The sequence below is a fragment of the Lampetra planeri genome, unplaced genomic scaffold (assembly GCF_965212315.1).
Source record: "Lampetra planeri unplaced genomic scaffold, kcLamPlan1.2.h2 scaffold_250, whole genome shotgun sequence".
In the NCBI taxonomy this organism is placed as follows: domain Eukaryota; kingdom Metazoa; phylum Chordata; class Hyperoartia; order Petromyzontiformes; family Petromyzontidae; genus Lampetra; species Lampetra planeri.
Genome location: NW_027615079.1, coordinates 55684 through 67500, shown reverse-complemented (window position 1 = coordinate 67500; position 11817 = coordinate 55684). Strand labels below are relative to the sequence as shown.

At 56.5% G+C, this 11817-nt stretch overlaps 1 protein-coding gene across 3 annotated transcripts in view; it reads left to right on the top strand.

The window, feature by feature from the left end:
• The window catches only part of LOC144740635 (F-box-like/WD repeat-containing protein TBL1XR1), a 45273-nt gene extending 33784 nt beyond the window's left edge, over window positions 1-11489 (top strand). For all 3 annotated transcript variants that reach the window (XM_078623431.1, XM_078623429.1, XM_078623430.1), the window contains exons 6-16: window positions 481-622; window positions 1194-1413; window positions 2095-2158; window positions 3763-3860; window positions 4788-4848; window positions 5387-5508; window positions 6029-6103; window positions 6526-6653; window positions 7282-7447; window positions 8111-8212; window positions 11223-11489. In XM_078623431.1, coding sequence (XP_078479557.1) covers window positions 481-622; window positions 1194-1413; window positions 2095-2158; window positions 3763-3860; window positions 4788-4848; window positions 5387-5508; window positions 6029-6103; window positions 6526-6653; window positions 7282-7447; window positions 8111-8212; window positions 11223-11249 — 1205 coding nt within the window. In that variant the 3' untranslated portion in view covers window positions 11250-11489. The remainder of the gene's footprint in view (window positions 1-480; window positions 623-1193; window positions 1414-2094; window positions 2159-3762; window positions 3861-4787; window positions 4849-5386; window positions 5509-6028; window positions 6104-6525; window positions 6654-7281; window positions 7448-8110; window positions 8213-11222) is intronic.
• The last annotated feature ends 328 nt before the right edge of the window (window positions 11490-11817 follow it).

Below are 11817 nucleotides of genomic sequence, written 5' to 3'. Positions count from 1 at the left end.
TAGCAAACATCGCCACTGGGAAGACAAAGGCGGCCGGGGGCGGTTGCTGCCCACCCACCAGAGGTCGCAACCGGGTACCCGATACCCGTACCCGGCCAGGTACGGGTACCCGTGTGCGACCCTGGTGCGGCCGGGTACGGGTAGGCCGTGAGTCACTGGTGAGTCACCGTTTGTCACTCATTTCCCAACGTCTTGTCTCTTCTCACAATTCAAGTTCCTAGAATCAACCCACCCACGCCTGCAACGTGGCTTCATCCCAGAGGTCGCAATCAGGTACCTGTACCCTACCCGTTGGCGACCCTGGTGCGGCCGGGTACGGGTAAGGAATCAAAACCCGTTTGCGACCTCTGCCATCCACCTCCCTCGTGTGGCAAGGCAGCGGCCTTCGTTGGCGCCGATGCCGCTGGCTAACAGCCCTCGCCCCAACGGTCTGCTAAGGCTACGCGGGGGACCTTTGTCTTTGTGGCGTGGGCGGAGCAGACAGCCACGCGGACGCCATGGAGGTGGACGCCGCCGAGGGGGACATTGAGATCCCCCCCAGCAAGGCGACGGTGCTGCGCGGACACGAGAGCGAGGTGTTCATCTGCGCCTGGAACCCCGTGTGCGACCTCCTCGCCTCTGGGTGAGCGGCGGCGCACTTCACCGCTCGCCCACGCTCGCTCACTCGCTCGCTCATCACCACGCTCGCGCACGCTCGATCGCTCGCCTCTCATCTGCTCACCTACGCTCCGCTCGCTCACCCACGTTCGCCACGCTCGCTCTCACCACACTCGCTCGCTCGTTCTCACCACACTCGCTCGCCCCTCATCCACTCGCTCACGCTCCGCTCGCTCGCTCACCACACTCGCCCCCCGCTCGCTCGCTCGCCCCTCATCCGCTCGCTCACCCACGCTCGCTCACCCACGCTCGCTCGCTCGCCCCTCGCTCGCTCACCCACGCTCACTCGTTCACCCCTCATCCGCTCACCCACGCTCCGCCCGCTCTCACCACGCTCGCCATGCTCGTGCTCTCACCTCGCTCGCCCGCTCTCACCACGCTCACCCACGCTCACCCACGCTCGTCACACTTCTCACCACGCTTGTCACACTTCTCACCACGCTCACCCACGCTCACCCACGCTCACCCACGCTCACCCACGCTCACCCACGCTCACCCACGCTCACCCTGACCGTGTCGTCTCCCTTCCGGCTCAGTTCCGGAGATTCGACGGCGCGTATATGGGACCTGCGGGAGGGTGGAGGCGGCGGTGGTGGCGGTGGTGGTGGTGTCGGTGGTGGCGTCGGTGGTGGCGTCGGTGGTGGCGTTGGTGGTGGCGTTGGTGGCGGTGCCAATCAGCTGGTGCTGCGCCACTGCATCCGCGAGGGCGGTCAAGACGTGCCCAGTAACAAGGACGTGACGTCACTCGACTGGAACGTGCGTCGCATCTGTCCTCCCTCTCCCTCCGTCTGTGTCTCTCTGTGTTTGTGTGTTTGTGTGTTTGTGTTTGTCTCTCTGTGTCTGTCTGTGTTTGTCTCTCTCTGTGTCTGTGTCTCTCTCTGTCTGTCTCTCTGTGTCTGTGTCTCTCTCTCCGTCTGTCTGTGTCTCTCTCTGTCTGTCTCTCTCTGTCTGTGTCTCTCTGTCTGTCTCTCTGTGTCTGTGTTTGTCTCTCTCTCTGTCTGTCTCTCTCTGTCTGTCTCTCTCTGTCTGTGTCTCTCTCTCCGTCTGTCTGTGTCTCTCTCTGTCTCTCTGTGCCTGTGTTTGTCTCTCTCTGTCTCTCTCTGTCTGTGTCTCTTTGTCTGTGTCTGTGTCTCTCTGTCTGTCTCTCTCTGTCTGTCTCTCCGTGTCTCTCTCTGTCTGTCTCCCTCTGTCTCTCTGTGTCTCTCTCTGTCTGTGTGTCTCTCTCCGTGTGTCTTTCTCCGTCTGTCTCTGTGTTTGTCTCTCTCTGTCTCTCTGTCCGTCTCTGTGTCTCTTTCTGTCTGTCTCTCTCTGTCTGTCCGACTGTCCGTCTGTCTCTCTCCGTTTCTCTCTGTCTGTCTCTCCATCTCTACTCGCTGCTAACAGCACTTGCCCCAGCGTTCTTCTAAAGGCTACACGGGGGATCTTTATCTTTTGCAGAGTGAGGGGTCACTCCTGGCGACGGGGTCCTACGATGGGTTTGCCAGGATATGGACCAAAGATGGTGAGTGGAGTTCAGCGTCCCTCCTTCCTCCATTCGGGGCTGAAGTTTATTATTCTGAACGTGGGCGCGACGGTGGCTAGGAGATGTTGACTACCTCGCCTGGTGTACAGGAGGTCGTGGGTTCGATCCCGACCCTGACGCCTGCTGCTGTGTATGTGGAGTCTGCGTCTCTCTCTCATCATCATCATCATCAGGGTGGCTAGGAGATGTTAACTACCTCGCCTGGTGTACAGGAGGTCGTGGGTTTGTTCCCGACGCTGACGTCTGCTGTAACTTTGGAGTTTGCGTGTCTCTCTCTACCCGTGGTGGTTGCGTAGATTTTTCTCCGGGCCCTGCGTTTTTTTTTCGCCCTCCACATTTAGAATCGACGTCACGCGTCTTAGGCGGCTGCTATAAATGTACACGCGATGATGATGATGATGATAATCCGCTACTTCGTGTGAGCATCGTTTGTGGTAACCAGGGGGTCGCATCTGAGAAAGAGCGACGTCGCAGCTCAGTGGGAGCTTGCTTGGTAAAAAATAAAACTTAGATTTCACCAATCAGCTTAAGTTTTATATTACACTGAGAAAACTTTTATCTGCTGATTCATGATTCCATAGAGACGAAGCATTGTTTGTTTTGTGGTGGTGGTGGTGATGGTGATGATGGTGTTGATGACGGCGGTGGTGGTGATGGCGGTGGTGACGATGGCGTTGATGGTGGTGGTGGCAGTGGTGATGGCGGTGATAGTGGTGGCGATCGTGGTGATGACGGTGGTGGTGATGGCGGTGGTAACGATGACGATGGTGTTGATGGTGATGGCGTTGATGGTGATGGTGGCGGCGATGATGGTGGCGGCGATGATGGTGGCGATGGCGGTGATGGCGGTGGCTATGGCTATGGTGATGGTGGTGATGGTGATGGTGGTGGTGATGGTGGTGATGGTGGTGATGGTGGCAATGGTGATGGTGGCAATGGTGATGGTGGTGATGGTGATGGTGGCTATGGTGATGATGGTGATGGCGATGATGGTGATGGTGGTGATGGTGATGGTGGCTATGGTGATGGTGATGGTGGTGATGGTGATGGTGGCTATGGTGATGGCGATGGTGGTGATGGTGGTGATGGTGATGGTGATGATGGTGGTGGTGATGGTGGTGATGGTGGTGATGGTGGCGATGGTGGTGATGGTGATGGTGGTGGTGATGGTGGTGGTGATGGTGGTGATGATGATGATGGTGGTGATGGTGGTGATGGTGGCTATGGTGATGGTGGTGATGGTGGTGATGGTGGTGATGGTGATGGTGGTGATGGTGGTGATGGCGATGGTGATGGCGATGGTGATGGTGATGGTGGTGATGGTGGTGGTGATGGTGATGGTGGTGATGGCGGTGATGGCGGTGATGGCGATGGTGATGATGGCGATGGTGGTGATGGCGATGGTGGTGATGGTGGTGATGGTGGTGATGGTGGTGATGGTGGTGATGGTGGTGATGGCGATGGTGGCGATGGCGGTGGTGATGGCGGTGGCGATGGTGGCGATGGTGGCGATGGTGGCGATGGTGGTGATGGCGATGATGGCGATGATGGTGATGGTGGCGTGCCGCTCCCGTGCCTGTCAGGGAACCTGGCGAGCACGCTGGGGCAGCACAAGGGCCCCATCTTCGCGCTCAAGTGGAACAAGCGCGGCAACTACATCCTGAGTGCCGGCGTCGACAAGGTGGAGCACGCACACCACACACACCGCACACGCACACCGCACACACACCACGCACACACACCACACACGCACACCACGCACACCACACACGCACACCACGCACACCACACACACACACCACGCACACCACACACGCACACCACGCACACCACACGCACACCACACGCACACCACGCACACCACGCACACCACACACACCACACACACACCACACGCACACCACACACACCACACGCACCACACGCACACCACACACACACGCCACACGCACACCACACGCACACGCCACACGCACACACCATTTGTCCATCTGTTCATACGTGTGTGTATAACGCGTCTTTAGCGCGTGTATATATAGTGCATGTGCAGTGTGTGTATAGCGTGTGTATAGCGTGTGTATAACGTGTCTATAGCGTGTATATAACGTGTGTATAGCGTGTCTATAACGTGTGTATAGCGTGTCTATAACGTGTGTATAGCGTGTCTATAACGTGTGTATAGCGTGTCTATAACGTGTCTATAGCGTGTGTATAGCGTGTCTATAGCGTGTGTATAGCGTGTCTATAGCACGTGAATCACACGTAAAGTGTGTGTATAGTGTGTTTAGCGTGTATATAACTTGTGTATAGTGTATATAAAGTATGTGTTTAGCGTGTGTATAGTATGTATAAAGTGTGTGTATAACTTGTGTATAGTGTGTGTAAAGTATGTGTATAGCGTGTGTTTAGCGTGTGTATAACTTGTGTATAGTGTGTAAAGTGTGTGTATAGTGTGTGTATAACGTGTGTATAGTATGTGTTTAGCGTGTGTATAACGTGTGTTTAGCGTGTGTTTAGCGTGTGTATAACGTGTGTATAGTATGTGTTTAGCGTGTGTTTAGCGTGTGTTTAGCGTGTGTATAACGTGTGTGCGCGTGTTTTCCTGTAGACGACCATCATTTGGGACGCTCACACGGGAGAGGCCAAACAGCAGTTCCCCTTCCACTCTGGTACGTGTGTGAGCGTGTACTTGTGTGTGAGCGTGTGTGTGTGTGTGTGTGAGCGTGTGTGTGTGTGTGTGAGTGTGTGTGTGTGTGAGCATGTACTTGTGTGTGAGCGTGTGTGAGCGTGTGTGTGTGTGTGTGTGAGCGTGTACTTGTGTGTGAGCGTCTTGGTGAGTGTGTGTGTGTGAGCGTGTACTTGTGTGTGAGCGTCTTGGTGAGCGTGTGTGTGTGAGCGTGTGTACGTGTGTGTGTGAGCGTGTGTACGTGTACGAGTGTGTGTACGTGTGTGTGTGTGTGACCGTGTACAAGTGTGTGTACGTGTGCGAGCGTGTACGAGTGTGTGAGCATGTGTGTGTGAGTGCGTGTACGTGAGTGGGCACTCATTGTAGTGAGTGAGTGGGCACTTAACCGTGCGAGCGAGGGTGAGCGTCTCCTCACCGTGGCGGGTGAGCGTCTCCTCACCGTGGCGGGTGAGCGTCTCCTCACCGTGGAGGGTGAGCGTCCCCTCCTCCTCCTCCTCACCGTGGCGGTTTATCCCCCACAGCCCCAGCGTTGGACGTGGACTGGCAGAGCAACACCAGCTTTGCCTCGTGCAGCACCGACATGTGCATCCACATCTGTCGCCTGGGCGCCGACCGGCCAATCAAGACCTTCCAGGGTCACACGGTACGGGGGTGAGGGGGCGGGGGGGGAGACACGGTGGGGGTGGGGGGGGTGGTACAGTGAGACACGCGGGGAGACACGGGGTGGGGCGCACGGGGGCACGCAATAAGGGGTAGACACGGGGACGTGGAGGGAGACACACTGAGAGACAGGGGCGCAGGGAGACACCGGGACATGTAGGGAGACACACAGAGAGACAGGGACACACAGGGAGACACGGGGACATGTAGGGAGACACACAGAGAGACAGGGACACACAGGGAGACACGGGGAGAAATGGGACGCGCCAGGAGACACATGGAGAGCCTCTAATGAGTAACCCCGGTACCCGGTGCGATTTGTAAACATCGCCACGGGAGAGACAAAGACGGCCGGGCGTGGTGCCGGCCGGCCACCCGCCGTGCGCCGCCGTGCCGGCCTTGGAAGGCCTTGCCGCTACTTGCCGACAGCGGCACCCCCCCCCCCCGCCCGCGCTTTGTCGAGGCTACGCGGGTGACCTTCGTCTGTGTGCCGCCTCCGACAGAACGAGGTGAACGCCATCAAGTGGGATCCCTCGGGGTCGCTGCTCGCTTCCTGCTCCGATGACATGACGCTCAAGGTGAGGGGCCCACCTCACCACACTCACCACACCCACCCACCCACCCACCCCTCGTGTGCCGTGCCTACCCACCCACCCACCCCTCGTGTGCCGTGCCTACCTTCACAGGTGCTGCTCACCCACCCACCCACCCCTCGTGTGCCGTGCCTACCCACCCACCCACCCCTCGTGTGCCGTGCCTACCTTCACAGGTGCTGCTCACCCACCCACCCACCCCTCGTGTGCCGTGCCTACCCACCCACCCACCCCTCGTGTGCCGTGCCTACCCACCCACCCACCCCTCGTGTGCCGTGCCTACCCACCCACCCACCCCTCGTGTGCCGTGCCTACCTTCACAGGTGCCGCTACTGGCTACGAACAGCGCTGTGCCCGACGGTCTGTTACAGGCTGCCCGCGGGATCTGTGTGTGTGCGTGCGCGCAGATTTGGAGCATGAAGCAAGATGCGTGCGTGCACGACCTGCAAGCGCACAGCAAGGAGATCTACACCATACGCTGGAGCCCCACGGGGCCAGGGACCAGCAACCCCAACGCCAACCTCATGCTAGCCAGGTGAGTGGTGGCGGTGGTGGCGGTGGTGGCGGTGGTGGCGGTAGTCAGGGACACGTTCGCACGTGTGTGTGTGTCGGAGCCTGTGTGTGTTTGTGTGTGTGTCTCACCGTGCGTGTGTGTGTGTCTCACCGTGTGTGTGTGTGTCTCACCGTGTGTGTGTGTGTGCGTCACCGCGTTTGTGTGTGTGCCACCGCATTTGTGTGTGTCACTGCGTTTGTGCGAGTGTGTGTGCGTCTCACCGTGTGTGTGCGTCTCACCGTGTGTGTGCGTCTCACCGTGTGTGTGCGTCACCGCGTGTGTGTGTGTGTCACCGCATTTTTGTGTGTGTGTGTCACCGCGTTTGTGCGAGTGTGTGTGCGTCACCGTGTGTGTGTCACCACGTGTGTGTGTGTGCGTGCGTCACCGTGTGTGTGTGTGTGTGTCACTGCGTGTGTGCGTCACCGCGTGTGTGTGTGCGTCACCGCGTGTGTGTGTGTCACCGTGTGTGTGTGTGCGTCACCACGTGTGTGTGTGTGCGTCACCACGTGTGTGTGCGTGCGTCACCGCGTGTGTGTGTGTGCCCGCGTGTGTGTGTGTGCGTCACCACGTGTGTGTGTGTGCATCACCACGTGTGCGTGTGTGTTGCCAGCGCGTCGTTTGACTCGACGGTGCGGCTGTGGGACGTGGACCGGGGAATCGGCATCCACACCCTCACCAAGCACCAGGAGCCCGTGTACAGCGTCGCCTTCAGCCCCGACGGGAAGTACCTGGCCAGTGGCTCCTTCGACAAGTGTGTCCACATATGGAACACGCAGGTGAGTGAGACTCAGAGAGTGAGAGAGACACAGGGTGAGTGAGACCCGGGGTGAGAGGGACACTGGGTGAGAGAGACCCAGGGAGACACAGGGAGAGAGAGAGAGACCCAGGGTGAGACTCCGGGAGAGAGAGAGACACAGGGTGAGAGAGACACAGGGAGAGAGAGACACAGGGAGACCCAGGGAGAGAGAGAGAGACACAGGGAGAAAGAGAGACACAGGGAGAGAGAGACACAGGGAGAGAGAGACACAGAGAGACACAGGGAGAGAGAGAGACACAGGGAGAAAGAGAGACACAGGGAGAGAGAGAGACACAGGGAGAAAGAGAGACACAGGGAGAGAGAGACACAGGGAGAGAGAGACACAGGGAGAGAGACACAGGGAGAGAGAGAAAGACCCAGGGTGAGAGACACCCAGGGAGAGAGAGACCCGGGGTGAGGTTTGACATGCTTGTCTGTGTGTTCTTGTCTCCCTGTGTCTTCCTGTGTGTGTGTCCCCCTGTGTGTGTCCCCCTGTGTGTACGCGTGTCCCCGTGTGTGTCCCCCTGTGTGTGTGTCCCTGTGTGTGTGTCCCTGTGTGTACGCGTGTCCCCCTGTGTGTGTGTCCCTGTGTGTCCATGTGTCCCCGTGTGTGTGTGCGTGTATCTCTGCGGTGTGCGCACAGACGGGGTGCCTGGTGCACAGCTACCGGGGCACGGGGGGCATCTTCGAGGTTTGCTGGAACTCGTCGGGCGACAAAGTCGGGGCGAGCGCCAGCGATGGATCGGTGAGTGAGCGCACGAGTGAGTGAGTGAGTGAGCGCACGAGTGAGTGAGTGAGCGCACGAGTGAGTGAGTGAGCGCACGAGTGAGTGAGTGAGCGCACGAGTGAGTGAGTGAGCGCACGAGTGAGTGAGTGAGCGAGTGAGTGAGCGCGCGAGTGAGCGAGGGAGCGAGTGAGTGAGTGAGCGCACGAGTGAGTGAGGTGAGTGGGTGGGTGAGTGAGTGAGTGGGTGAGTGAGTGAGTGAGGGAGCAAGCGAGTGAGTGAGTGAGCGCACGAGTGAGTGAGTGAGCGCACGAGTGAGTGAGTGAGCGAGCGAGTGAGTGAGCGCACGAGTGAGTGAGTGCGGGAGCGAGTGAGTGAGCGCGCGAGTCAGTGAGGGAGCGAGTGAGTGAGCGCGCGAGTGAGTGAGCGCGCGAGTGAGTGAGCGCGCGAGTGAGTGAGTGAGCGCGCGAGTGAGTGAGTGAGCGCGCGAGTGAGTGAGTGAGCGCGCGAGTGAGTGAGTGAGCGCGCGAGTGAGTGAGCGCGCGAGTGAGTGAGTGAGCGCGCGAGTGAGTGAGCGAGCGAGTGAGTGCGGGAGCGAGTGAGTGAGCGCGCGAGTCAGTGAGGGAGCGAGTGAGTGAGTGAGCGCGCGAGTCAGTGAGGGAGCGCGCGAGTGAGTGAGCGCGCGAGTGAGTGAGTGAGCGCGCGAGTGAGTGAGCGCGCGAGTGAGTGAGTGAGCGCGCGAGTGAGTGAGCGCGCGAGTGAGTGAGTGAGCGAGCGAGTGAGTGAGTGCGGGAGCGAGTGAGTGAGCGCGCGAGTCAGTGAGGGAGCGAGTGAGTGAGCGCGCGAGTGAGTGAGTGAGTGAGGGAGCGAGTGAGTGAGCGCGCGAGTGAGTGAGTGAGCGCGCGAGTGAGTGAGTGAGCGCGCGAGTGAGTGAGTGAGCGCGCGAGTGAGTGAGTGAGCGCGCGAGTGAGTGAGTGAGCGCGCGAGTGAGTGAGTGAGCGCGCGAGTGAGTGAGCGCGCGAGTGAGTGAGCGCGCGAGTGAGTGAGTGAGCGCGCGAGTGAGTGAGTGAGCGCGCGAGTGAGTGAGTGAGCGCGCGAGTGAGTGAGTGAGCGCGCGAGTGAGTGAGTGAGCGCGCGAGTGAGTGAGTGAGCGCGCGAGTGAGTGAGCGAGTGAGTGAGCGCGCGAGTGAGTGAGTGAGCGAGCGAGTGAGTGAGCGCGCGAGTGAGTGAGTGCGGGAGCGAGTGAGTGAGTGCGGGAGCGAGTGAGTGAGCGCGCGAGTCAGTGAGGGAGCGAGTGAGTGGGTTTAACTCTCCAACACACAGCATCCGGTTAGTGCTGTACTAGTAACGAATTGTAAATGTTGTAGTGGGTTTAACTCCCCAACACACAGCAACCGGTTAGTGCTATACTAGTAACGAATTGGCCACGTTCTGTTTACGTGACATTCAAATAAAGTCACGTAATTTTTCGATTTAAAGCTTTCGTGACTGCAGGGATTCATCTTCTTAGTTTTTTCGGTAAAGTCACGTAGAAGGGAAATAATAAAAGAATAAAAATCAAACATTTAAAAATTCTCACGACGTTTCGGCCACAATGCAAGCAGCCGTCCTCAGGTGAAGAACAGGTCTGTCCGGAAGACAGCGTCTGAATGAAACTCCACCAGGCTTGGAGCGACTATTTAAGCTGGGATGGAGGGGGGAAGGGCGCCTTGACAAAATAATTTGCATATCAAGATGAATGTAGCATATTTATGGGAAATGCAGATATGCGATTAGCACTACTTGTGAAATGCGTAGGAGGTTTGGCGGGGGGTTTAAAGTCATATTATGCCCGTGCATTATGCAGGATTAGCAGCATCAAAGGGAGGGGATAGGGGGTAGCATTAATCAAGGGAAGGAGTGTTAATAGTATGTAGCTGCAGTAACTAAAACCACCACGTAAACAACTAAGGTATAAACTACATAGTATCATCAGTATGCTAAATATACTCTCCAATAAGCTGAGCTACTAACAGTAAGTAATACATTACAATTCTACGTCGTAAAAAATATAATATGCTTCCATCTAAACTTTATTCTCTTACATCACACGGTCTACACCGTACTATACACTGCCATAGACAAACCCAACATTAAATTACATACCGTATTACTATACACACGCCTTATACATTGTAATATTACACTATGTATTATTCTACCCACCCTAATGTATATTTCACACTGCTGTATATTCACTATACAATTACGATACTATATATTACTATTTATTACTGGTAGGAACGAAGTGAACCAGCCGACAATAGATTATATCGTCCGTCCGTCCGATGTCCGATTAGGTGTAGCAGCATTGCCCCCTACTGCAAACACTTGGCAGGACCCTACAGAAACCTTTAGACTCAGTGAGGCTTTCCTGGCTAAACAAGTGTGACATTCCCTTGTAATTCCCTGAGATAGCTTTTAATTAAAACATTTAAATTAAAAATTAACTCACAGCGGCCTAAAGCCTACAGCTAGGCCTAAAGCCTAGAACTAGGCCTCAAACTCTCCCTTCGTATCGTACCCCCGCGTGTGTGAAAGGGAGTTAATGTTTAACAATGTTACATTCCCTGATGTTTTTAAATAGAAACATTTACATTTAAAGCTTTTACATTAATAATTAAACATTTAAATAAAAAATTAACTCACAGCGGCCTCAAGCCTACAGCTAGGCCTAAAGCCTAGAACTAGGCCTCAAACTCTCCCTTCGTATCGTCCAATTAGGTGTAGCAGCATCGCCCCCTACTGCAAACACTTGGCAGGACCCTACAGAAACCTTTACACTCAGTGAGGCTTTCCTGGCTAAACAAGTGTAACAATACATGATGTTTATGTTCTTTGGTTATTCGTTCCTACCAGCCCCACCCCGCAGGGACCTGTTACTTTGTACCGTGCCTGTATCATGGAGCACTTGCCCCGACACTCCGATGACAGCTCCTGGTGGTGGTGGTGTCTGTGGTGGTGTCTTTGTGTGCGCCGTGCGTGTGTGCAGGTGTGCGTGCTGGATCTTAGGAAGTAGCTGTGGCCGAGATCGACAGAGGGGGGGGGGGGGGGACCGACGGTGAATGTGTAAATAATAATAATAACGTTAAAAATAAACAACAACAACAACAAAGTGGTGGTGGTGGTGGTCAAGGAGGGAGAGATTTGAAGAAGTTCAACTTTAGAAATGTCCACTCCACTACTCCCCCCACTACCCCCCACCCCGTGACTCCACTACCCCCCACCACACCAAGTGACTCCACTACCCCCCACTACCCCCCCCCCACTACCCCCCCACCACACCAAGTGACTCCACTACCCTCCCCCCCGCCTCTACGTCGCCCACCACCTCCCCCACCGGACCACCCCAACTGCAGCATTCCGGCCGCCCCCCCATTCACAACCTCGCAGTGAGCCAGCCGGCTACAGCAGCAACTACAGCAGCAGCTACAGCAGCAGCTACAGCAACTACAGCAGCAGCTACAGCAGCAGCTACAGCAGCAGCAGCTACAGCAGCAGCAGCTACAGCAGCTGCAGCTACAGCAGCAGCTACAGCAGCAGCTACAGCAACAGCAGCTACAGCAGCAGCTACAGCAGCAGCTACA